This window comes from Amblyomma americanum, chromosome 5, assembly GCF_052857255.1.
Source record: "Amblyomma americanum isolate KBUSLIRL-KWMA chromosome 5, ASM5285725v1, whole genome shotgun sequence".
Classification (NCBI taxonomy): Eukaryota; Metazoa; Arthropoda; class Arachnida; order Ixodida; family Ixodidae; genus Amblyomma; species Amblyomma americanum.
The window spans coordinates 186,011,037-186,037,356 of record NC_135501.1 but is presented as its reverse complement, the minus strand read 5'-3'; the positions used below and the strand labels follow the sequence as shown (position 1 = coordinate 186,037,356).

The 26,320-nt window shown below is 51.7% G+C and overlaps 1 protein-coding gene across 1 annotated transcript; it reads left to right on the top strand.

Moving 5' to 3' along the window:
- Positions 1-16,334: 16,334 nt before the first annotated feature.
- Positions 16,335-25,241, top strand: LOC144134473 (uncharacterized). Its single transcript, XM_077667382.1, has 9 exons — positions 16,335-16,484; positions 17,208-17,419; positions 17,966-18,041; positions 18,609-18,766; positions 19,911-20,226; positions 20,747-20,962; positions 21,733-21,855; positions 23,545-23,754; positions 24,900-25,241. Exons 1-9 carry the CDS (start codon positions 16,335-16,337, stop codon positions 25,089-25,091), a joined length of 1,653 nt encoding a protein of 550 aa, XP_077523508.1. The 3' UTR covers positions 25,092-25,241.
- Positions 25,242-26,320: the final 1,079 nt, after the last annotated feature.

The following is a 26,320-nucleotide window of genomic DNA, read 5'->3' as shown; positions in this document are numbered from 1 at the left end:
AATGAGCACACGGCACTTGTGTTGCTGTGTCCTTTATTGTGCTGCAAGGCTCAAAATGCGTGGCCAACTGGTCCAAGATTTTTTTGTCTGGAAGTGTACTAACAGAGACACTATTTAGTGCATTTGGATAATGCCAGCCCCATTTTCGTGCTCTTGGTAGCTGCACACATTTTCTTTGACCCTCCGCGGTGGCTCGGTGATTAGAGCGCTCGGCCACTGAGTTGGAGGACTCTGGTTAGATCCCTTTCGTGGCGGCTACGTTTCTATAGAGGCGGAAAGCGATAGGCTCCTGTGCGTGCGATGTGGGCAGGTGTTAGAGAACACCAGGTGGGCGGAGCCCTCTACTACGGCACCTCTTTCTCTCTTCTTTCACTCCCACCTATTACTGCGCAGTTTCGTTTCCTCAAAAACCATTTTTTTTTTTCGGTGCGCTAGCATTAGAACAGATTTCCCCGTTGTCAGTTTTTCCGGTTTATACAAAGTGAACGGCTGCCTACCGTGGCAGGTTGCAGTTCAATTAACGATTGGGCCCAAAAAGTTGCTCGGAAGGTGCAACCCATGGGTCTCGCAAGCCCCATCGGTGGTAGCACCTGCCATCACAGGGCAGTGGCGCACCACTGCTGCCAGGAGGAGTACGAGGACTCCGTGCAGTCAGTGAAAGTGAAGTAGATCGATAATGGTCAATTCCGCATTTACATTAATGATAAATCAATTTACGCTATCGCGTGTTCGCCGATCTTAGTCTCAAACCGAAGTGTATATGAAATGCTAGCGCACCCAATTCGCGTTTGGCTTAACCACGCTAGATCATCCGCCATTTTATTTTCGGCAGCTGGCCTCAGTATGGGAAAGTGGTTCTTGAGTTGGATGCTTCATTTTTTTTTTTCAATTTCATTTACCCCCCAAGCTGAAAAAAAGGCGTGGTCGGCACACGAGAAAGCCCTTCGTCTTTCCTGTAAGCGGATGCCAGAGTGAACACGCCACTGGACATTGCACAATAAGCTGATCAACTAATCGGCCTCAGCCGTTCACGCGCCGACGAGCAGAGCGGCTCTTGCCGAGAAGAAAAACGACCCTTTACGTATAGACGGGCTGCTCAGACCGGAAGAGTGCGCTTCCAGGAACACATGCGGTCCACAGGAGACCCACTGGTAGAGGTGTCGACATGTATAACGCGGCAGTCGCCGGCTAATCCCACTTAGAGGTTGACTAATGAGACCAGCTATTGAGAGTTGTAATATAGCGCGATCCATAATTGCTACCGTGATCCGCTTCCGCGGGCCACCACTACATACGCTACGCGCTGACTGGTCCTAGCTAGAGCACTATATCCGAGCTGCACGCCAAAAGGTATGCTGGAAGTCACGCGCTTTTAAAAGGACTACTGGGAGTCTTCGGCCGACGGCGCAGCCAATGGTAACGCGGGGCGCAGAGGCGTCGTCTGCTACATTGCCTGCTGCGCATGCGCAAGCGCGTCGAGACGGTGGCTGAGTAGGAGGGTAGCAGGGGAGAGGCTTCAAAAAAAAATTTGGAGGACGCTTAAGCTTCGTCTTGTGAGACGCGACAGCATGTTGCAGCGTTGCCAAGGGGTCCACGGAACAGCATCGCCCGTTCGGCGCGACGCGCGGCCCGTTTCTCATATCTTGGTGGACACCCGAACCGGGCCGTAAGGGAAGGGAAATGAAATGAAAATTGGTTTTAAGGAAAGGAAATGACGCCCGTGTCACAACTCTCGCTGGACACCCGTACCGCGCCGTAAGGGAAGGAAAATCCCATTTCGGCGCGGTTCAGGTGTCCACCGAGCTGCGCCATTTTTCGCTCACGGCCAACGACGCCGACGACACTAGCTTTTCTGCGACACGGGGCCCTTAACGCTGTCGCGTTAAAATGTGACGTAACCGCCTCACCTTAGTTCTTTCTTTCCTCCATGGTCCCAATAGACGCGGCATGCCCGCACGCAGCTGATGGGAACGTGGCGCCATCTGACGCCCCCATTGATCGGCGCTTTCATTTCAAACTTCCTACAGCTTAATCATTCTTCCAGCACAGTTTAGCTGCCTTCCTCGCTGTTCTCATCTCATAGCGCCCAAAACTCAGCGACGCGTATGATACACAGTTATCACTGTAGGGTTGTGTCGCTAGTATACTTTCACTTCTACGAAGCCCGTCCGGCCAACGCGCCCAGGTCACGCGGGTCTTGAAATGAACATATTTTCATAATTTAATATATCGCAATGAAATTAGGCGTGTTTTCAAAAGCATAATTACTTTCAGTATATCTCAATCAGTTCCCATATTATCTGAATATAACAGGCCTAATTAGCTAAAATTCTTACGGGTCGCTAAGACACTTTTTATATTCTTGATTTCCATTGAAATGGAGCTGTAGCCAAGGGCCTGCCATCTGGAGCTGTGCTGATTATATTAGCTTTATTCGATTCAGAACTGGTTTACGGCACCAGTCCTAAGTGTCGCTGATGCCAGCGCAGTACAGAACCAGTTCTGTGGTACAGGTGAAGCTAGGGTGCCTCGATGCCCGCTCGCCTCGCCGTCGAGCGGGCATCGAGGCACCCTAGCTGCAGCTAGTGTTCCTGTATATGTTCCCTCCCGCAGGGAGCATGTGCTCCTTGTGTTCCTGCACCTTGTGCTGCATCTTGTGTTCACCTTGCGCTGCAACTTATGTGCGACAATTTCCAATCGAGCGCGTGCAGGCAGCTCTTGTCGCCTGCTCGCCGTGGAGGTGTTAAGTGGTGCAGTTCTCGCGTGTGTTTTTTGTGTGCGGTCGCTTTCGTGCATAACGAGACTTGCATCGTCTATGGAGTTGGCCATGGTCGACGATGGGGACATCACATAGTTCCTTGTTATGGAATATTTCTACTCTTACGACAGTGAATACCAGGAAACCAACTCCATGCGCGCTGTCCCTAATTGCCGAAACTCACCTGTTGGACCGATTGCGGCCGAATTCCGAAGTACTGTAAAAGCGTGGTTGAAATTGCGACTTCAATTTCGAATTCATGAGTCTCTCCGGACTATCTAGAGAGTCGTTCGAAGAACTTTCGGCGCTCTTCAACGCCCTGCATATTTTCCTACGCCTATAGCGGGGTGCCCACAAATTACCGTCGAGAGCCCGCCTCGCTCATTTAGCTCTTTATATTGTCACTTAGTGGTGACGGCAGTCGAAGCAGCGATGAGGACGGACAAAAGGGTCTTCTAAAAGAAAACTGTTTATTTTGCTGACTTGCACCCAAAATGGACTGAATCACTCGGCGGCGGCGAAGCCACAAGCGTGCTCGGCGGTCGTCGAACAGAATGCCGGCCGCTGTCGGCCGTGCTCAATTTAAAGCTGATAGCGAACTTTCGAGATAAAGAGCGCAAAGTTACTAGAACAATCCGGAACAACGTAGAATCAGCTCTGCCTGGCTGCGATCAATCGAGATAAATCTAGTCGCGTCTTGCGTAGCAAACAAAGCGATAAAGTGATGTGGCGGCAGATTTGAAAAACGAACACACTGCAAATATTCGCGGCATTACATAAGCAGTTTAAAAGCTACCTCGTTGCTTTGCGTGAGTCCCGGCATCCCCGTAGCCGCAGCAGAATTAATGTCCAGGCAGCGGCGAACCAGCAGCATCTGCCTGCATGCCAGAGCAGCAGGCAGAGGTACCGGCGCCGGCAAAACACGCCCGCGATTCGCCCTGCCCGTATTTTTCCAACAGCCCACACACCATTGTTGCGCCGTCTGAAAAAAAAAATTGTGTGAACTCGCACGCACACGGACGGCTTAGCTATGTGTTACAAGTAGCACGTACAACCAAAAACACAGAAAGTTACCTGCTGTCGCGTATATTTCAGCGTCATTTTTTCGCAAAATGACATAGGACCCGTCGACGACAGCGAAGACCTCCCTCAATTCACCTTCAATACTGACGAGCATGTTAGCGTCGTCTGCGTGTCGTCTGCTCAAAGCTGACAGCGTGTGCACAACTTTCCTGCACCTCATTCGCGGACGGTGCCTAGGTTCCTTGCACCAGAGCGACACCACGGCTGCACCCAAATCAATCGCGGACAGTGCATGGTGCAGGGGGCGCTGTGAATCGAGGGCTTTGGTGCAGAGCACCGTGAACCGGTGCCGGCGGTGCAGAGAACCACGGCTGAATCGAACAAAGCTATTGTCACGACCCGAGGAGCCGTGCAGGTAGGCGTCGGGGAGAACCCACGACTGAGAGCTTTTAATTAGAGAGCCAGGGTCCAGGTCACAGAGCCAGAGAGCCTCGAGAGCCAACCACCGCTTCGTCGTCGTTTCGACTAAGCGTGGAGGCCGCGTGGCGCGTTAGGCACGTGGAAATATTGTTGAAGTACGCCACCATATAAAAATAATTAATTTTGTCTAATCACCCTAATTATGAAGTATAGTTAGGTGACATTTGGTTTACAGAATTTAAAATTTTAACTCAGCCAAACAAAAACAGCATAGCTCCACTGTTCTTTCTGAATTCAATGGTATAAGGTTAATTGAAGTTGCACCACAAAAACATAATAAAGAGTTCGATAAGGATAGTCATGTTGACAAAAACACGAAGCTGAGAAAATTGCATTTGAAGTGTGCGCGCCAGCCATTCGGCTGTCGTTGCGGGGCCTCAAAAAAATAAAATAAAGAGCGGAATGCAGTGGGGAAGAGGCCCAGCATTCTAACAAAAACCAAGATGGCGGCCATCGGGGACGCGGTCGTGGGAAGCGATGGGCTCGAAGCCCTGCTGCATTTCGCTCCGAAATCGCCATTTCCAAGCTTCGTGGGCGCGAAATATATTGATATTTTAGTAGCTGGAGGTCGAGTTTACACCTTGAAACATTTTATGCAGGGACTTTAGGGTGTATTAATTTTATTAATAATTAATTCGTCTTTGGGGAAGGAAATGGTGCAGTATCTGTCTCATATATCGGCGGACACCTGAACCGCGCCTTAAGGGAAGGAATAAAGGAGGGAGTGACAGAAGAAATGAAGAAAGGTGTGCCGTAGTGGAGGGCTCCGGAATAATTTCCACCACCTGGGAATCTTTAACGTGCACTGACATCGCACAGCACACGGACGCCTTAGCGTTTTTCCTCTATAAACACGCAGCCGCCGTGGTCGGGTTCGAACCCGGGAACTCCGGATCAGTAGCCGAGCGCCCTAACCACTGAGCCACCGCGGCGGGTTGTGTATTAATCCCGAAAATGTCACTTTTGCAAAATCGAAATTTTCGCATTTTTTGATCGTTTCAAGACCAGGCTCTTCCCTTAAATCCTCCTGGACGCACATATCCGACAACGTTGCACCTACACATTTACCCATAACCCCCATTGGCAACTAACCAGCCGATGTGGAAGCAGTGAAAACCAGCTCTACGGAGGATGGAAGGCAGCGGACCCAAGCGGCTGCCGTTGGCTGTGGCAAAGCCCAGGTTGGCACGGTCTGGCTATGGCGCGTCTGTCACAACACCAACCGTGTAAAGACGCAGAGTGGCCGGGTACAGGGCACGACTGCTCCTCGGAACACGTCATGTAGGGATTGCGCTGGCTGAAATCCGGCATCGGTCTACCCTTGGCTGGTTAGGCCTCACAAATTTCGGCGACACACCATTATCGTATAGATTCTGGTGGTGTATTATGCACTTAATAAGCATATGATGGCAATCATTGTAGCGCCGCTGTGTTCCGAGCCCAGTCATTCGCACAGCCAAAACACCTAATCGAAGTACTTTTTGCACAGTTTCAACAGTCGTGCCTCATCCGTGTAAGAATGGCGCGAACACGAATCCGACTGCGATCTTTGCAACAATTTAAACGCCTTCAAGAAAACTTGATGGAAACTAAAAGGTATTTCTACATGCAGTGCCATGCGTAAGACCTTGAAAATGTACGCAATGACAAGCTACACCGACCTCCGGGGACAGGAAGATGAACGCGATGAACAGAGCCTCCCCATGGAGTTGCCTCCCTGGTCAGCTTATACGTGCTCCTTTTGTGGACTCTTCTTAAGTAAGTTCCAGTCTACGCGAAATCCGGTGCCCTCTGCCCGGTGCACCTGCCACAGCATATGGCGGCGATCAGCTGAAGCCACCTGTAAAACCTGAATGCAAGGGCGGCTGCGTTTCGATGGAGGCGAAACGCAAAGGCGCCCGTGTGCAGTGCGATGTCAATGCTTGTTAAAGATCCCCAGGTGGTCGAAATAATTCCGGAGCATTCCACTACAGTACCTCTTCCTTGCTTCTCTCACTCCCTCCTTTATCCCTTCATTTACGGCGCGGTTCAGGTGTACGCCGAGATGTGAGATATACTGCGCCATTTCCTTTTCCCAGCAACAAATTTTCATTTAGTCGCCGAAAACACAGAATCGGTACGGGCCATAGGTCACCATTTAAAATATTCCACGTGAATGCAGAGTCGCAAGAAATACTACTCTTTACTACACTGTAAACGCTGAAGGCAGCCCGACCGAAGTAAACGGACTGTTATAGCGGTTTACTCTGCGTTTACTCCCAGTCGCTCCAAGTTTCCGGCGGACTTCCATATTGTGCTCACTGCTGTCTCGCGAGAGGAAGTATACCACCCTGTGCACACCCCAGTCAGTGCTAGAGGACAGTCGGTGCTAGAAGACGGTTCCAACTCATCACCGTGCACCAGGGCTGCGATTTGTAATTGTGACTTGCATGTTACTGAAAACTCTTCAGTCGTTGATTCCGCTTGAAGTCTTCCTTTGGAACGGCAAGAAGAAAGTGGCGCACTCAAGCGAACACTGTTGGTACTGTTTAGCGAAGACGTGCACTTGCACACATATGTCTGAACATTGCATGAGCAGACATCCCTGCTAGTTGTTCCAGTTCCTGAGAAACATTTATCGGTTTCACTCAGTGAAGAGATTTCTTTCTGCCATTTCTTCATCTGGGAGCGGCATAAACATTTTCGTACATCTGCTACAAAACCGCGACCTCAAGAAGAAAAAAATTAGCTGTGGTTTAGCTCTGGCCAAACCTGGTAGAGATAGCTTGTTTTGTTTAGCATCATAAGTCTAGCTTCTTTCAGAGACGCAGAACTCGATTCGTCGTCCCCGGCCGTTGTGGATGCCCCGTCTGAGGCTAAGCGGGCCCCTCTAGCCGCGTCTTCCTTGCGCCGCTTATCGACACGCTTAGTTCGCTCTTCCTCGGTTTCTTCGGCCTCCTCTTGGTTTCATTCCGACGGCGAAGCTTGGCTTCATTCAGGCTCTCTGCCATCTCTACCGAGGGCTCCGACTGACTGACTGATCTTGTTGAGAGGAAGAAGGAAAAGGAAAGTGCACGGGCCTGCCTATCAGGTATGAGTCCATCGCCCGAGGGCTCCGCTGAGCCGCCTTATATTTATACAGCTGCGCCAACCCCTCTCTCTCCGACGGCGCATGCGAACGGCTGTTGCAACTCGGTTTCGCCTGCGCGCCGCGGCAGCTACTATGACGTCACGCGCATGCGCACAGCTGGCGGAGCGAGCGACGGCTGCCAGCTGTTGCGGTTGCTAGGCAACGGCTCGAAGCCATGGTGCGACCACGGCTCAAGCGCGGCCGCGCTGACCTCCCGAAGCGGCTGCCGTAGTGTAGCTCTCGCTACAAAAAGCCTCACAACTGGCGTTTCAGCTCAAGGGAAATACTTCGCTAAATTCACGTAGATTTGCAAGGTTCGCCTTGAAATGCTGCTAGAAAATAATTCACGTTGCAGCGCCATTCCGGTGTGCATGGTTACTTTTGGCAAAGACGGTGCGCGCTCTTTGCGTCGGTTATTCAAAGCCACATGAGTCAGCCACTCTGGAAATTGATCAAGGTCCCCATGATGAGGGGCTCAAACACCGCCTTTTAATTCGGCTGGTCGGCATCAGTGTTTACCAAAGAATATCTATAACGGCCCTCTCCCTCTAGCCTATCCCCTCAAATCCAGACGGGATTGTCACGTGCTCGACTTCAACAAAATTATGTCTGTACACTTTATATTGTTCCAAGAGAAGGCAAAGTTAGCAAGGGGCGGCAGAGAAGGAGATGGGTGTACGAGATTCGGAATTTTGCAGGGACAAGGTGGTTCTAGCTGGCATAGGACTGGGTTAATGGGGGGGGGGGGGGGACGCGAGAGTGTAGTAGCGGTAGTAGTAGGAGAAACATTTATCGGTAATATAAAATAAAGAAAACTCTTCTGCTGCGGTGGTGTCCTTATTTAAGGACTCCAATGGTCATGGCTGTTTCTCTTGCCTTGGGCACCAGGTTAAGCTGGATCGTCAGGTCAGAGCTGTACATGGCGGCCTCGCACTGCTCCTTCGTGTAATGAGTTGGTAGATTGTCTGGTTTTTCGCCCCTGCAGCCTCACGTGACGTGGTATAGGTCCTGCTGTGGGACGTAGTTTATGACGATGATGATAATGATTCTTTCAGATCATGCATATGTGTGATTTTCTAGAAGGTAAATCAGCTTCAAGAAGTGCTGCGCCCGAATGTTTGCGTTTGCCTTTCGGTGCTACTTGTTTTTGTGCTTGCGTCATTTATGATTCACGGCCATTCTTTCAACAATCCTAATGCCACAAGTGGCGTCACAGTCCGCGCCATGCAATATCAGATTTTCGGACCAATCACAGCGCGGGGTCTGGATGCATCATGTGTCCTATTGGCTGTTGTTCAGGTATGAGCAGACGAGCGGCGACCGCTCGAAGAGGAAACAGAAGAAGCAGACCGAGACAACCGACGGACGCCATGTCTGATCGTTCCGACAGCAGCGAAGAGGCGGAGTCACGAAGCCAGAACTCGGAGTCGCCGCTGCCGCAGAGGCGTGCCTCCAAGGGTTCCACTCCTCCCAAAGGTGGCGTCGCGACGCTCGCGAGGCGGCCATTGAAGACAGCAGCCCGTCGCGATGGTCGTGAGTACCGAACCGAACAAGTTCCTCCACTCCTAGCCGCCACGGTGGCTAGCTCAGTGGTTAGCGCGCTCGGCTACTTAACCTGAGATCCCGGGTTTGAAGATAGCGTTTTGGTGGAGGCGAAATGCAAAGGCGCCCGTGTGCTGTGAGATGTCAGTGCGCATTAAAGATCCCCAGGAGGTCGAAATTATTCTGGAGACCTCCACTACGACAACTGTTTCTTCTTTCACTTTCCCTCCCTCCCTTCCCTTACGGCGCGGTTCAGGTGCCCACCGAAATGTGAGGCAGTTACTGCGTCATTTCCTTCCCTCGAAAATCAATTTTTAATTTCCCTCTTCCTTCCTTTCTGCTTTCACTCTCTCCTTTATCCCTTCCCTTACGGCGCGGTTCAGGTGTCCAACGATATATGAGACAGATACTGCGCCATTTCCTTTCCCCCAAAAAACCAATTAAAAACCAATTAAAAACTAACCACTGACACGCCGCGGTGGCTCAGTGGTTAAGGCGCTCGACTACTGATCCGGAGTTCCCGGGTTCGAAATCGACCGCGGAGGCTGCGTTTTATAGAGGAAAAGCGCTAAGGCGCCTGTGTGCTGTGCGATGTCAGTGCACGTTTAAGATCCCCAGGTGGTCGAAATTATTCCGGAGCCCTCCACTACGTCACCTGTCACTCCCTCCTTTATTCCTTCTCACTGCGTGGTTCAGGTGTCCGCCGATATACGAGACAGATACTGCGCCATTTCCTTTCCCCAAAAACCAATGATTACTATTATTATAATTTCCTTCACTCCACTTCAGGACAGCTTTTTCGGAGGCTTTGTCTCAGCTGAAAACTGTGTTGCCGCCAGCTTTGCTCATTCTTCGTGTTATGTCATGTCGTAGTATTATGCCTATGTCACGAGCACCTGCGTGTTTTTCCCTATTAGGTGGCAGGCTGGCAAGTGCACTTGTGTGAGAGGGGCCTGCTGCTTTTCTGGATTTATTTTTGACTACAGAGTCACTGGATAACTGACTCTATTTTTGAGAACTAGATAAAACAGCGCTACGGAAAACGAGACAAGAGAAGGATAAACACCAGCGCTGGTGTTTGTCCTCCTCTTGTCTCGTCTTCTGTAGGGCTGTTTTATCTAGTTCTTCAAAAAATTGGCTGTGGTTTAGCTCTAGTTAACCCTAGTCGAATTACGAAAGCTGCGTTTCCTCGGCACGTCGTCTACGTAGCGTCTCATTCCGACACTCTCGAGAACTCAAACCGGTCTTTTCCGCAGTTGAAGAGTCACTCCGGGACGTGGCACGACTTCTTCTAGCCGCACCTTCGTTACCATGCTTCTCGAGTCGTGCGGCGCGTTTCTTCTGGTGTCTCTTGAGCGCTTTGGCTCTTCCTCGCTTCATTCTGTCGTTGTTGCCTCTCTTTCGCGCTCTCCATAACGACTACAATACACTGAGGCGAAGCGCATATATACATACTCCCCCCCCCCCCCCTCCTCCGCGAAGCGACACTTCCTCTCCCTCTTCCCCAGCGGAGCACATCTGGTGGAGCGAGCGGCGACGGCAGCGGCGTCGACGGCGGCGCCATCTGTTGGAGCACGGCTGTGGTGTTGCTAGGCAACAGCGGCTCAATGTCGTTCGTCATACGGCATACGGCTGCCTACATACAGGATACGGCGCGACGAGCCGAGATGGCTCGCTGGCTGGCGTAGTAAAGCTTTCGCTTTAAAATGTACCAACCAGCCCGTATTTGCCCTCTTCTGGAAGTGACTCTATCTTTGAATAGCCTCGTGCACCACCTCCTGCGTGCACGATCACATGACAATGCAGGCCGAAGCACTCACAGGTAAAAAAATAAACTTGTTTTTGGGGAAAGGAAATGGCGCAGCATATGTCTCACATCTCGGCAGACGCCTCAACCGCGCCGTAAGGGAAGGGATAAACGAGGGACTGAGAGAAGAAAGGAAGAAAGAAGTGCCGCATTAGAGGGCTTTGGAATAATTTCTACCACCTGGGGATCTTTAACGTGCACTGACATCGCATAGCACACGGGCGCCTTTTGCATTTCGCCTCCATCGAAACGCGGCCGCCGCGGTCAGGTTCACGTAAACAATCTCATTGGCTGCCGGGTGAACGCGAAACTTAAGAATTACCACACGCTGCAACGCCAGCGCGGCTTCCCTGTGAAAGAAATTTCCGAGATAGCAATCTCGGCGTCACCGATTTTTCCTTCGTCGCATAAGTATAGAGGCTAGAAGGTTTGACTAGTGAACGCGCCAGCGGAGAGGAAATAATTTGCAATGACGGCTCACAGATGGCGCTGCAGCTAGCAGGTGTGTTGTGCGCGCGCTCGGCAGCAATGCCGGGAAACGCATTTCGCTGCGCGCATCCCGCTGTAACGGCTGCGATATTCGTCTGGCCAAAGCACAAAATATAATACGAGTGCCCATATGTTCTGCGGTGCATGCGGCGTCGGTCAGCAGTGATATTCTCAGCAAACCACTTTCGAAGCTACTGCTCCAGGTGGGCACAGACTGTTGAAGCCGTGAGCGCTTATATTTTTGCTTGTTTATGCTTTGGTTAGCACATTTTCGCGGGAAAAGGAACAAGGAAAAGGCGCGCAACAAGACACTGACGAAGGGAAATGAACGACCATAACACGACATGCGTAGAAACAAGAAAGGCTCGTCAACCAAGAGATTGAGCGCGTCTTGTATATAACGAATGAGCGAAATTACGGCCTCACGTGTGGAAGACATCATTCACGGATCGTCGTTACAGCCCCGAATACATTAATGTAATCGCATAAATAAGCGAACAGAACATATTAACGCAATGTTTATTTACATGAACATTTCACTGATGCAGTTTCACCGGCATCGCCTCAGTTTGAGCAGTTTTCATTTTGCCTCTCGCGATTGGACGCCTTATCTTTGCTCATTGCTTTAGTAAAAAAATGCAACCTCGTCAAACATAACACTTAATCACATCCCTTGTAAGAGCGCGGGAGTGCTCGTTGCAGCCGACTTCTTGGAGTTCATGCCCTTGTAGACAATGTAAAAACGACATCATGCTCCCAGCATGCAGCTCGTTTCTGCTGGAAAAGGCAGTGAATGCATTTTCTAGTTTAGTTACTAGCACTTCAATGCGCTTTGGAGCGTACACCAAACCTCCATGGTCAGCCTGCCTCGTCAGTGAGGCATTCTAGATCTCATTTTTATCAGCCTGTAGGGGCAAAATAAATAGCTAAGGCCGATGCACATGCGGGGCATGGGAATCTTTTCAGTGATTTCCTGACAACGTAGCCACGGCATAGAAAATGAGTCGGCGGTTGCTTTTCTTTTCCACGCAGCCTTTATGGTCAAACATGCTGTCCTGCTCTTGCAGCACTGCTGAAGCATGTGCCAGGTTTCCCTCGTCCAACAGGTCATCAATTTGGCTTGCTATCTGTGCCGCCTTTTCTTTCCTTGCATCACAGGGCTGCAGAAGAGAAATTACAACATCAGCTGGTGAATTTCCGTTCTTTGGCGGCTTTGCCAATTATTGTAGAAGGCAAGGTTATTACTATAAGCAAAAACTGCTCTGGAGAGGGGTGGTCATTGCAGCCGAATGATTGTCTTACAATTCCAAATAAATTCTTTAATTTGTCTTGGCTCAAATTGGCTGTCAGGAAATAATTGTATTTTAGTGATGATGTCACATAATTCACAAGTGACAGTGTGCTTTTCAGCGTCACACTAAGTCCGAGGGCAGTACGTCCCTGCACTGAGAAATGCACCGCCGTGCTGAGCGGCATTCCGTTCCCATTCATTCAAGAAGGTTAGAAATTCTTCTAGAAAGCTCGCACTTGCTGACTCTGGGCGAAGCCCTTTGGAGAGCACCCTTGATGTCATGACAAATATCAAGCGTTCCATGAGCTTCACGAATCGTTCTGTTGGCTCAGTTGCACGAAAAATTTTGTCTAGCTTATCCTTGTAAAAAAAAAGTCCTTTCATAACCTCATCACTTAACAGCTGGAAGGCAAGGTAGACACGCAATTTGTCAAATGCATTCGGCTGCAAATGGGATAAAGTTAAATGTGGCATGACTTTCAATGTAAGCGCGTCTTTGTCAAACTACCACGCTTCTTTGATAACGCCGACGTATGCATTACCACCTAGGATCTGGACTCCTTTAGAAGTAAATGCATTCCTTGTATATTTTACGATGTTAGCAAAATCAGAAATGAAATGAAGGTTCCTTGTCTTGTCCACGGGATGTGGAACCTTGCACTTGATTTCCTGGGGTAATGCTGGAAAGATGGAAATGCGCTTCGATTAACACAGTAAACAATATCGTGGTCACAATGCAGACACAGATTAGCGAAGCGGAAGCGCACCAGAAAGACGCGCTTTCACTCGACGAGCGACACGAGGAGCTGCGGCGGCGGCATCGGCTTCTCTGCTCGCCTAACTCGCCTGCCGCGAACAGCGCCACCTACGCTAGCATCGAAACAGGCTTCGGCGCGGCGGCTGGCGCGGGCACCTGCTCACGACACTAGTCAAAACTTCTAGCCTCTATAGCATAAGCAGCGCTCAACACGGAGCACTCGGGCCGCTTTCGCTCTTGCCGCGTGCAGCCGAGCCGGACGCTGACGCTGGCAACGAGGCACGCGGTGCGTCACCCCGTACCTCCTCCGAAGACGATTTAGACCACCTCCCGCACGATGCCACGAAGCGCCCAGACCTTCGAGACAGCAACAGGCCAGCGTGCACCGCCAGGCCCGGCGACTCTGATGCGCGGGCCAAAGACATATCCGGAGGTCGGGGCCGCGCCATGCCGGCTTCCCAAAGACCGGCGTCTGGGGTATCCCCGTCAGGGGTCCCAGACGATGACCGCTTGGTCCCAATTGTCCTGGGAAGCAAAGCCCAGGAGCGAGACCTTGGCGGCCGCGTTGCCACCAGAACTGGGCGTGCGGGAGATCACGAAAAGTCCGCGTCCCCGGAGGCAGAACGGCAGCCAGAGCAGGAAGGACGTGCCGCGACTGCTTCTGCTAGTGTTCGATGGCGTCCATCGGAGTATCTGAGAGATGCCAAGCAAACGGCGTCGAAAGCGCCGGCGGACGAAGTCGCGTCGCCTGTGCCAAAGCAAGGCAATACTGCTCCAGCGACAAAGCCGGAACGGACAATGCGCGACAGCATCTCGCTAGCAACGGCCGCCAACTGGTGGAGTTCCTTTGCGGTGAGTTGCACGGTATACAGACAACACGGTATCCGAAAATCTTTATGGCACACAATAAGCAAGGGACAGAAGGTAAGCCCCGGTCCTATGGCCAATGCGTAGGCAAATCGAAGGAGACGTCTTTGTGCGAGGAAAGACCTCAGTAGTCTCGACAAAGGTCCTTTTATCGAAGCACTGGTAGGGGGACTGATGCTTGCCTCCCGTCCCTTGTTCATCTTTTGCTTGCTGTGGGATGCCGCGCTTTAAACGCTCAATTCTCTGGTGTTCTCAATTATTTCTGTATATTCACGCTTTCGTGGTTCAGGTTAAGTGTCACTGGCTCTGAAAGAGTGGAAGTAAATAATGCCGACAATTACGCCTGCATGTATTGTTATTGAGAAACTTCTCAGGCGATTCGGATATCTGCACGCCGCTGTAAGTGACACCCGGTGATAACAGCGAAATGAAACGAGAGTTGAGGAACGGTCTCCCACTGTTCGCAGCGATGTGCCCCCAGTCAGCGGTAAAGGAGGAGTGGCCAAAGATAGACAGGCACGGGGATTCGAAGGTGCTGTGCTCAAGTGAGCTTTTGCGTACGAACGCCGCCTGTTTTCCTCAAGCTCATTGGTCGGAGTGAAAGTTGCACTTCATAAAATCGCGCTCAAAAATGACTTATTCGTTAAGCGCCAGATAGAATGTGATGCAAGAAATGAGTTATTCGCAAAATTGATTGAATTAACCAGCAATTATTTAGAGATTAAAAATTTATTGATTTATTAGAGTCCTTATTCGCAGTCTGTTGTCGAACGATTAATTCAGTAATCATTCGATGAATCAATCTTTCTGTCAATGGGTCGACTATCTGGTTGATTGGCTCGCTCACTGACTAATTCGACCGACCGAGGAACCGACATACCGTCGTTATCTACCAGAGCCCGTTCTCCGTGACGCCGGTGGAGAACCCACACCCTTTGAACGAGGCGACAGCTGCGCCACCTAAGGCGGACGGAGCCGGCCGTGCCAGCGGCCAACCCACGGCGGTCGCAGCCAACCGGCGTGCTGCCAAGGGCCCCGCCAGCCCACACACGAAGCGGGCAGCTAACCTGGCCGAAGAGGTGCAGGGCTACGCCGATATGGCCAGCGGTGCCACCACAGTCGCTACAGGTACGGAGCGCACGTCGGGTTCTTTATTACTGAGATAGCGTTACAGTTCATTTCAGGAACAAAATCCACCATCCGAGCTCACAAAATCCGCTGATTGGTCGCGAGAGGTCACTTGACCTTGTGACGACATCACAGAGAGCCCATCGTGGCAGGTGACGACCTGGACACCGTACTGTGAGCAACTTGCCCTCAATGATAATTGGCAATTAAATTAATGACTGGTCGAGATATGTCACGTGGCCTTGGGCAGTCATCACAGCATGCCCATTGGGTTGTGAGCTGCCTTCTTTCTAGATAACACACCAAGATAACATTGCGGTACAAAAATATTGAAATCAGAAATCAGAAAAGAAATCTTATGTTTGCAAAAATTGGCACCAACGCGACATAGCGGATACCTGCTGCTGAAGCCACCAGTAAGAATATGACGGTTGAGGGACCGACAAATGCAAAGAAACTAAAGCAAAGGTGCAAAAGAAGCTGCGAGAAATGTGAAATCTAATGCTATCGAATTCCATTCCTAGGGTGACTTATGAGGCTCCATAGTTTTTTCCCTGCCAAAGTCTGCAATACTCATACTTGGGATTTTTTTGTTTCTTGAACATGAACTTCTGTGTAACTTGCGCGCTGAGGGATAGGAAGAGGAAAACGTGGACTAGAGGATAAGCTCTTCTCAGTATCTTGGCTGAGGTCCGCAGGAGGCTTGGGCAAGACAAATATCAGACGGCAACAGAAAACCGATGGTATGTCATAGAGCGAAAGAATGGATTGCAAAGGCAGGGAAACATAGCCAGAGTCTTCCTAGACTCAGGCGGGCAGGTGAGGTCAGGGAACTTGCAGGGACTTCGCGACCGCGGTTGGCGCAAGCCAGGTATATATCTGGAGGTTAGAGGAAAAGTGCCTCGTCTACACTGGACGTAATACGACTGATGGTAGTAACGTAAGTTACAGAGGTCTAGAAAAGGACAAATAAACACGTGCCTTGCCCGCGCCGCCTCTTGGCCTCAACTGGTTTAACAGTGGCAGTGGCAGTAACAGTGGCAGTGATGACGATGATTGTAATAAGTCCGAACTGGATGCGACATGGATTCAGCCGCAGGACCACCTCCAGCCATGCCTCCAGCTGCCGGGCGTCCGGCCCCACCGCCTCCTCCATCGGCCGTCAGGGGTTCCATGCAGGCTGTCGAGGACTACCTGGACTACGACCAGGGCCACAGCTTTGAGAGCGACGTTGTAAGCATGACTCTACCATAGGATGAAAGGAAACAAGACAAGGTTAGAGGTAAAATCTGGGGCCAAGTGCGTAAAGAATCACGCAGAAAACCGCAGTTGCGATGTGTTGTTACAACGTTATACGTTCTTCGTTCAAATATTAGGTCTGGCCAACTGGCCTCCCAGTCTTCCTTGTTCAAGGCTGTGCTTCGACATCTGCTCGTCTTCGTTTGATCCCATACCATGCGTCCCCGACTACATGAAACCGTCGAGCTGGAGCATATTTTCATATTGAAGATTTCTACGCCACACCCTCAACACAGTGTGCCTGTATAGTATTACGCTGCGAAGATCATGTTTAAAAAAATTAGCTTTAGTAAAACGGAAACGTGGACGAACACATAGGACAAGCGCTGACTGGCAACACAACGCTGTCGTGGCGCACAGGCTATCTCGAACCCGTGCTCCATTTGGTAGCATGGGCAGAGGAAAGATGGAAGCTTGAAGTTCGGGAAAACGGAAACAAACGGGTTTAATGGCATTTACGAAACTTATGTACGTTATGAAGAAAGAGCAAAAAGTCAAAAATTAACAGTTCATTCCGTCGAGCGACTGGATGAGCCTTTTAGCCAGGGCGCAGAGCGTATCAGACTAGCAGACGGAGTCACTCGTTGCAGAGTCGACCCGAGGGAACATCACCCCCATTTTATCTCTTAAGTGCGCGAAACCTCTTTGCACCCGCAGAGCAGCGACTTTCGTGCGGGGCGACTAAGGAGCGCCGGCTGCAGCTGCCTGAGGCTGTCGGCCAAGTGCGCGGTGCTGGTCGTCCTGCTGCTGGCACCGTGCAGCCTGCTGTTCATCACATACCGCCTCGGACAGACACTGTACAGGACCACCCCACAGCGCGCGAAGCCCACCACCACCACCACCCCGGTGTCCACCGCAAGCGCCACCAGGTACGTGCCTTCTGCTTTCACTGTACGATCTTGTGCCATTGCCCAGGAATCCGAGCTACTGCCCGAGTTACCCGGGTAATATCTCGGGCAAGCTCGGATAAGTACGGAGAAGTGTCGCGCCAGCTGCGCGAGACGTTGGCCTGGAACAGCAACATGGCTCGCACAGTCCCTACCGGTGTCTGCTATAGAAACAGCCACAGGCCGGTGTTGTGGTGTATCGCCTAACCGCTGCACCATTGCGCTGGCAGTAGTATGGGGACCCGCCGCCATGTATGCATGCTAGGTACAAAATGATCTGTTCGGAACATGTGTTCATTATCCCACTAAAGGTATCGCTTAATACTCTTAGACAGAAGCTTAAGTGTCCCTTCCAGTTGAGGAATGAACACTTGCTTTTGCACGCCTACTCGGGTTTAACTACGTTAAACTCCTACCAATTTATTTTTCTGGATTATAGCGACGCGTTCGTCCTCGAAGAAAATAACCCGAGTTCGCCAAACTAGCTTAGTCATTCATTCGATCTCACGGATGTCTTTGCAATCGCAGGTCCGAGAGCACAGCCACTCAGCCGACTTCCACCACCACTGTCACGATGCCGACGACGAAAGTGCTGCCACCAACGGTAAGCGAATTATAACGGATACTAGATTTTTCGCATAACGTTACCGCTAACGTTACCACTTACCACGGACAGCGAGCCGTCACTGTACACGCGCAGATTACCTTGAGGGCGCCAGATGGTGCCACGTTCTCGTCAACAGTTGCTGGATCGAGGCACAGCGCGCCGCATGCCGCGTTGGGACCAATCAGCGCGCACGCGGTGGCGGCGCGCTAGGCGTTAAGCGGTAGCGGCACGCGCTATGCTAAAAATATATACGTTTACCATAGCACGGGCGGCTATGGCTGTTCGTTTCCCCGAGGAGCCATTTGCGTGTGTCTGCTTCAGCATGGTGACAACTGCACTTGCTGAAATGGCAGTACCTCGCGGAAACGGATCTCGATATGCTGGCACTTCAACAGACAGATTTACCTTAGCGCGGTCCGTGGCCGCTTCCGGGATTCGCTTCCGCGGTGAGCCACAGCGCTTGCGCACATAGCCATGAGGCTGCCAGATGGCGCCGGAGCTGCTTGCGCGCGCTCAAGCAGGAACCTTATGCGCGTTATGTCTGGCGGGGCGGCCACTGTGCAGGAGCAACTGTACGACGACGCCTCGGACCGTGACCCGACCTGCGCGGAGCCCGTCTACGGACCGGGCGACATGGCGGGTGGAGTGGACAGTAGCGAGCGCACTTACACCAACAGCAGCGCCATTCAGTACCGGAAGCTGCTCTGCGTTCTCGACAGCAGGTGCGGGGCAAGCCCGCGCGATGGCGCTGCGCGACCACGGACCGTTAGAAGTAACCAAGCGAAGGTTATCTGATTGGTGGATAAAAGCAAGACAGGAGTAAAATTTCACAAGACATGGATAGGTGGCTTGAGCCACCGCCGGATCTAAAGGGTTCAGCCGTATCCATCCGTCCATCCATCCATGGCGAAAGCTAGAACCACTAGAACTCCAGAGAACGCGAAAGACGATTCTAAGAGCTTGAGTGTCTGTCAACTGCCCCGGCCAGTCGAGGCACCCTAGCGAAAGACCCTCTCGGCGCTACGTGCTGAGCACCCATGACCGCTATGTTCAGGTTTACCACTCTTCTGATCGCCAGAGTTTACCGGACATCTTCATGATCCCTGGGCAGAGGGAAAAGCGCGGTAGTTTTATTAGACGATGCATTTTACAGCTGCTACCCTGCGCACTGTCACGCTATGAAACTGCTGTCGCATCCAGCGTGTGATGAAGTGTTGGCGCATACTGTTCGAAATGCTTCAACAAATTCATGATTGCGCGGCTTGGCTGGACCCAGACTAACTATTTAAAGGACTATGCACTAACGTGCTTAACGTCAGCTTCATTGTGTGTTGTTTCCTCTATGTTTCGATGGAGTCGGCGGTGTAGGGAACTAACTCTCTGCCGATTGGCCGCATGCCAACGATCCAATCTTTAGAATGAAAGCTGTTAGTACCTCGGCTCCTGAAATCGTGGTCTTATAGGTCGGCATGTGACCACCCGATTATTTCTGCTATTGAACTCCAAGAAGTCAAGAGTCTTGCTGGGAAATCTCCGCGTCCTTCAACACTGAAAGTTCCATTAGATGAATCCCATATAACTGCTTATGTTTCCGTATGTCTCACAAGGGGACCATCTGGAACAGACGGTGTATACTCGTATCATAGGGTACAACTCGTGCGAAAGTCGAAATTCACACACACTTCCTATCACATACATACCATATGGAAAGCCTATAGTTTTCCACATTTGCTTCCCCATCATAAGATCTCCTTTTTCCCGTAGTGTCACATGCTCCAGGCGTGGACAACGTTTTTATAAGGGTTATTCGCCTTGCTCATGGCGATGAAGACTCATCCATCGGCGGCCGCCCCTCTCCCCGCGCAGGTACTTCTCGGTGAAGCGCACGTACGTGCTGCAGCGGCTGCCCACCGCGTACTGCTCCGAGTTCATCTACTACGCCCTGTACGTGACCAGCACGGGGAGCCTGGAGGGGAAGCGCCACGCCCTGGACACCGACGCCCTCGCCCAGATGGCGGCCCTCAACCTGGGGCGCAGGCATCGCGGCCAGAAGATACGCATGCACGTGACCATCGGCGGCTCGCGCAGGGATTCACCCTCGTTCGTGCGCATGCTGCAGCGACACGAGGTGCGCGACGGCGTCGTCAAGCACCTGGTGGCCAGCCGCGGAGACCTGTACGACGTGAGTGCGCTGCCGCTCCTCTCGCGGAGGAAGAAGGATGAAAGGCTGGCAGGGTGGTGCCCCCTTCGAAATGCCATTGCATCCAGCGGGAGGGTCACAAGTGGGCTTTACCGCACGGGCCGGACTTGGGGTTGTTTGACGTCGGAATAATTACTGGCTCAACACAACTGTTTGGTCTAAGACCCTCTTCCCAAGTATTTAACCCCAGGAAAGCCGAGCACCAGATCAGGAGATATCTTGTACCGATTAGAAAACCGGTGGGTACCGGGCGGCACTGTGAAATGGGGATCGAACCCAGCACCTCCAGAATGCAAGGCGGATGTTCTACCCCAGGGCCACCGTTTCGGCCGGTGGGTACTCGGCGGCAGTGAGAGTCGAAACCACCACCACCTCCCGAAGGCGAGGCGGGTGCTAGTGGCATTGTAAACGAATTTCGCCCTCTCAATACCTCAGACCTTGTTCGGGCCTCCGTAACCCGGACGCCTCATGCACACCCCTCTGCACCGTTCCGCTCCCCCAGGGTGTGAACATCCACTGGGACCGTCCGGGAGACTCGTGCGACCAGGCGTTCACGCCCACCTTCTTCCGGGCGCTCATCGAGGAGCTCTACCGGAACAAGATCGCCGTGCTGCTCACGGTGCCGCCCGTGCTCGAGCTGGTGCGCAAGTTCTGGCTCGTCAACGTCATGCGCTACCTGGACCACCTCGTCGTCACCACGCACATGCTGCGTCGGAAGGTGGGCGCCATGTGCAATTATTAACCGCGGGACAGAAGGCGACAGGACCGAGACCTGCCGCGGCAACTACGTATTTGTAGAGAAGCAACTCGTAATATAAAAGAAAATAACCTGGTGCCCAGAAGGTGGAGAAGCATTGCAAAGGTAGGTGATGGAGGGAAAGCGGCTGGCCCCCTGTTATGCGTGGCAGCACACTGCGCGGTGAGGCTGCAGCTTTCATGCAACCTACTTTGCGCGGCAGCACTGTAGAAGCAACAGCCGTGTGGAAGAGGTTTAAGGCTGCGACACAGGAGTGACTTCGCAGAGCAAAACAAGCACCTCATGTGCGAACTCGGCAGGTGTCACTGAGTTCAGGGCAGTGCGCAAAACGCGCAGGTGTGCTTTTTCCTCGTTTGATGTAGCAGAATTCGAGCACCTTCTTGCTCATAGCGAAGGAAGTGCTTGTCAACGTTGACAGACTTAAAAGCTTACGCAACAAAAAGTTGTCTGCTCTAGATCGTGTTCTCGCGTTACTTTTCAACGTGCCCACACCTTACCTACCAACCAAGGGCTGCTATACCTGCGGCCTAGGCTCAGTGGCGGGCCGGGAGGAACTCTCGTACTGCAAAGCTTCTGAGAAAGCTGCGTAGCCTTCCTCTGCAGCCTAATGACTGCGCTACGTTCGATGTGTTGCTGATAAATTACTCCCTTCATTGAAATCTACTCCCCACAGGGAGGATATTCCCCATAACACTTTGGACCCGAACTTCTTCGCCCTCCTCCGTGCACAGGGAATCCTGGACTGCACCGGAAGACGAGAGTTCGCGGCCGCCTCGTACCACGCCATCCGGAAGCACGTCCTCAAGGAGACCTCCAACCCAGTCGAGGCAGCCAAGGTCGCCTACTCAATAGCGGTACGCAGCCACGTGAACTACACGCCACCCAACGTGAAGGGTGGAGTGCATGCATTGGTGTTGGCAGCCACACCCATTGAATCAGACTATTTCTAGCCGGGTTATTAATACGGGAAACTTCCTACGGCAATGAGGTATGATCTATATACACCGTGGTACCACTTACCCAAGTCACCAGATTACCAATCAACCACTCTCGGCGTCTCTTAGCGGTAAGCACTCATACGCTCACCAACACCAAGAATCTTGTCACCGCACGTACGTACAGTCTTTGGCAAAAGTAACCAGGACGCATGGTTTTTTTCCCCCTCATATAGTGGAGCCCCCACGGTTTCCCTAAAAGCCAAAAGCCATTGGAAAGTGGTTCTCCTTACCTCACAGTGATTTATAGTTTGATGGGTGCGAGAAGTGTTCCGCTATACAACTGAGAATGAAACCGGGTATAGCCTGCTTGCTTTTGACAAAGACGGTACATTCTTTCGTTCTTGTGCCGTTGAGAAACAACCCGAGCTACCCCCGAGATTACCCGAGTTACTCGGCTAACGTCGGGTAGTAACTCGGGTATGTTCGGAGGAGCGTCGCGCCAATTACTTGAGAAGAAGAAGAAGAAGAAGATTTTTCGGTGAAAGCAACGTGAGTCGCACAATCCATGCCTGTGGCTATAAACAGCCACCTGCCAGTGCAGTGGCGCATCGCTTAACCGCTGCGCCACTGCGCTGGTAGTGGTATTAGGGCTGGCCGCCATCTATGAATGTTAAGCAGAGAATGACCAATTCTGCATATGTGGGCATTAACCCACTAAGGATATCGCGTCATACCCTTAAGGAGACCCGGAAAGGGGGTCTCAATAAAGGTGCGATATGCCTGGAATGTTAAAAGACGACGGTTCATAATTATCCCCCAGCAAGAATTATTTTAATGCGTTTTGTGGAGGCTGAGTTGTATGCAGACAAAATTTGAACTTCCGGGTCTTCGCGCCTTTCCCTCTCCTCTCGCACGCCAAAACGGCGGCGCTCCTCCGCCGGCCCCACTCACTCGGCCCCTCCCCTACCTCCGCAGGCTGTGGAGCGCGCGGAGTGGCCGCGGCCGCGGTAGCGCGTGACGTCTGAAAGGATTTGGCGCTGTCACCCAATCATAACCCCCGGCTGCTGACGTCATTTGCAAGGCGTGACGTCGTCTGCCAGGTTTTCGCGCAAAAGCCCACCACCGCGCGTCGCAGCGAGGTGCAAAAGCGGGAATTTTTAAAAATGTATCGTAAATTACGCTTTATGAACGCTCGGTGGCCTGTACTCGATATAGTGCAAACATTTTAAAGCCAATCTCATACACCCCTTTCTGTGGCCGTTTAAGGCGGAGCTTAAGTGTCACCTCCAATTGAACAACGACCACCCGCTCTTGTAATTACCTGCTTATTACGCGTGCTTGTGAATGCGACTTTTTTCCTGGGAAAAAGATTGTCGTGCTTAACGCTTGGCTGCATCACAAAGTTTAGTGCAAGATTGATTACGCGTTGCATGTTACGACGGCTTCTTAAACATATTTGTACGCGGTTGAAGGAACAAAGTTTGCCGGTATAGTCGGCGATAGCCAATGTCGTCCGTGATGCTTGGTCCCGGTGCACATGCTGCACCGCTCAGCCATGATCGGCACAGACCGACTGGTTGAGACCAAACCATGCTCGATGTGCAGCTGGGCGCCGACGTGTTCAAGGCGACGCTTCCGCTGAACTCTCCTCGGCTGCTGGACGCTGCGCTGCCCTCGAGCCTCTTCAACGGCCCCACGGTGCAGGCCAACAAGACGAGCTACGACCACGTCTGCCGGCTGCCCACGAAGGCCTTCGACGAGGACGACGGCGAGTGCGTCTACGCCCTCGGGGCCAACACCGCCGCCGGAACGGAGGTATCGTGGCTCCGCGACCTCCGCATGCCATTCCCTAAGGTATCTTACGTGGACACACAAGTGCACAAATTAAGGCTGCCCTTCAATGAACACTAATCACACCGCAAGGCGGATTAATGTAAGTACGTCAGTACACCTCGGACACCATGCGTACCGGTCAAAAACTTGATGCATCATCTAATTTTAACGAAACGTGCTGAAAACAGCGTAAAGAAAATGTATAGTTCCGTGGCAACAAATACGCAAAGCGGAAACTAAATTCAAGGCCAGAAGAACAGCGGTGCAGCAACCAATTTTTCATGGGTTACAGCTTCATGAAATGTCACCTCCAACACCGCTGGTTCTAAATACATGCCGGTACTGCGCATAAAAGGTACAACGCTATAGGTGGATTCACACGACGGACCAATGGCGCCCGGGCGAAACGTCACGTAACCTTCCACTTTCGCTCCGTGAGGTCCACGCCTCTTCCGATGCTTAATCCGCTTGTCGCCACTCCGACAACCTTCGCATTCGCAGGTTGCAATAACCGAATTAGGCATGTCATGGTCCTTCGCCACGCTCTGTTCACCGACATCGCGGGTTGGCGTGAACCTCACAGAGCGCCTCACAAGTAAGACGTCGCACGACGCCTGGTCCACGGTGGCCCGCGGGCCAATGGTCCGTCCTGTGTATCCACCTTAACGATGGCATGCAGGCGAAACCGATATTCACATGACGTCACGGGTGCATTTTGTTGTCTTGCGCGTAGCTTCAACAATGGAGGCTGAAGCCGGAGGCGATAAAACCCATTAGACCCGAGCGCGGCTTTTTCCAGTGCTTCGCAGACAAAAATAGCGCCTGCTGTCGTCGGTGATTGCTATGTATTGCCCATTCCAACCGGCGCGCCCGGCATGTTATTCGCTTTGCTGCTTTTTGCATCTGATGCTGCTAATTTAACTCCCGCAGCGGCAGGCCTGGTGAGCAGCTAGAGAAATATAAACAGCCGCTGAAGCAGCAATTGCCAGGGCCGATTACAGCGGCATACCGCTTAGCAGCCTTTGTGCTCCGACCACTGCGATGGTGGGCTAGAAACTTGCGACAGGGATGCACGTGTCATGTTCCGTATGTTCCGCTGTCAACACGCATCATTATCCCCCGTGCAGCTCGCCCTGTTCGCCGGTCCTGCCGAGCTGGCTTTGCGCATGCGCCGTTCCTACGCCAGCCGCATGGGCGACACCCCGGTCGCCGTGTTCGATCTGTTCCTGGGTGACTTCGACGGCCACTGCAGCCTTGAGAAACAGGCGAAAGAGTCGCCCCTGCTGGCAGCCATCGCAGAGACTGGCCTGGCATTGTAGAGGACGCGACACGAGCGTCCCCAATGCTGGCACCGATTCCGCCACCAGGGCGGAGATACGAGCGTCATATGGGCTAGCGGCGAGCGCGCTATCATTGCGAACTATAAGATCGCGCCTCTCCCATAGCTCATTTATTAGTATTATTTTATGCATGCCTGTTTAATTTTCGACCATTCTTTCAACAAAATAATAATATTGTGTACACTGAAGAACGCCATCTCAGTCGTGGCCATGTAACAGAACCTAACTAACTCTACAGCGCTAAATAGTTACGTCACCAAATGTTTTTTCCTTTTCACTTTTTGGAGAATTTTTTATAGCGCTGTTACTTATTACTCGTTCCCGTGTCTTGTTAGGTAAGCTACTCAGGCTTTTTTGTATCTTGTTCCCAGGGCTACCAGATTATTCCTTTGATGTGCGCAGTTTGTCAAACATTGTTGCTTGCGTTAAAATTTCATGTAGAGAGTCATGAGTGCAATACTTCTCACTTTATTGCTACAACTCTGTGTTACTGTTCTCTCTTCGCACCGCAGTGGGGTGAAATCCACGTTCCAGAATAAACACTGTGCGTCGCGTGTCCATGACTGAAGCGCGATGCGTATCTCTTTACTAACGGCAAATCCAGTTCAGTCTAAATAAAAGCCGTAAGCTCGGGTGAGTGGCGGAAGTCTCCGAAATTACCGAAGCCCTCCACTATGGCGTCCCTAATAGCCTGAGTCGCTTTAAAACGTAGAATTCCATAAACCCAAACTCAAACCGAATTGCCGAACACGGTCATAACAGCATCTGTCGCACTTCAGCGCAAGGTTTTCGCCTTTATTTTCATCTCTACAACATAGATGGCGCTGCTTTGCCACACCTCGTGGCAGTCAATTGAAATGCTTCATAGAGTAGAACGCTATTGTAATCGGGTCTAGTTTCAAAATTCGCATGCCTATAATTACTCATGTACGCATCAGTACACAAAGACACTTCACGAAGTCAGACCACAACGACGCATTCACTAGGTCCACTTTTATTCAGTTCGAACCAACCAGCAGTCATAGCGTGGATGTCAAGGCTGCCTCTCAGGTTATGGCTTCACGCTAAGGAGATGTTTATGCCATGGACGGTGAATTGCCACCTGTGCAATGCGCGAGACCATTTGCCATTGTTTTATTCTGAGCAATGATTTTATGTTGATCGGACTATTTAATCTCTGGAAGAGCCGTATGATGGACCACCACGCC

What these genes read in the sequence shown, in the direction of transcription:
- LOC144134473 (XM_077667382.1), top strand. Translation starts at nt 16,335, where the DNA reads ATGGATTCAGCCGCAGGACCACCTCCAGCCATGCCTCCAGCTGCCGGG. An exon ending in ACAGCTTTGAGAGCGACGTT is followed by an intron (nt 16,485 to 17,207) that starts GTAAGCATGACT and finishes TTGCACCCGCAG; the next exon opens with AGCAGCGACTTTCGTGCGGG. An exon ending in TCCACCGCAAGCGCCACCAG is followed by an intron (nt 17,420 to 17,965) that starts GTACGTGCCTTC and finishes TTGCAATCGCAG; the next exon opens with GTCCGAGAGCACAGCCACTC.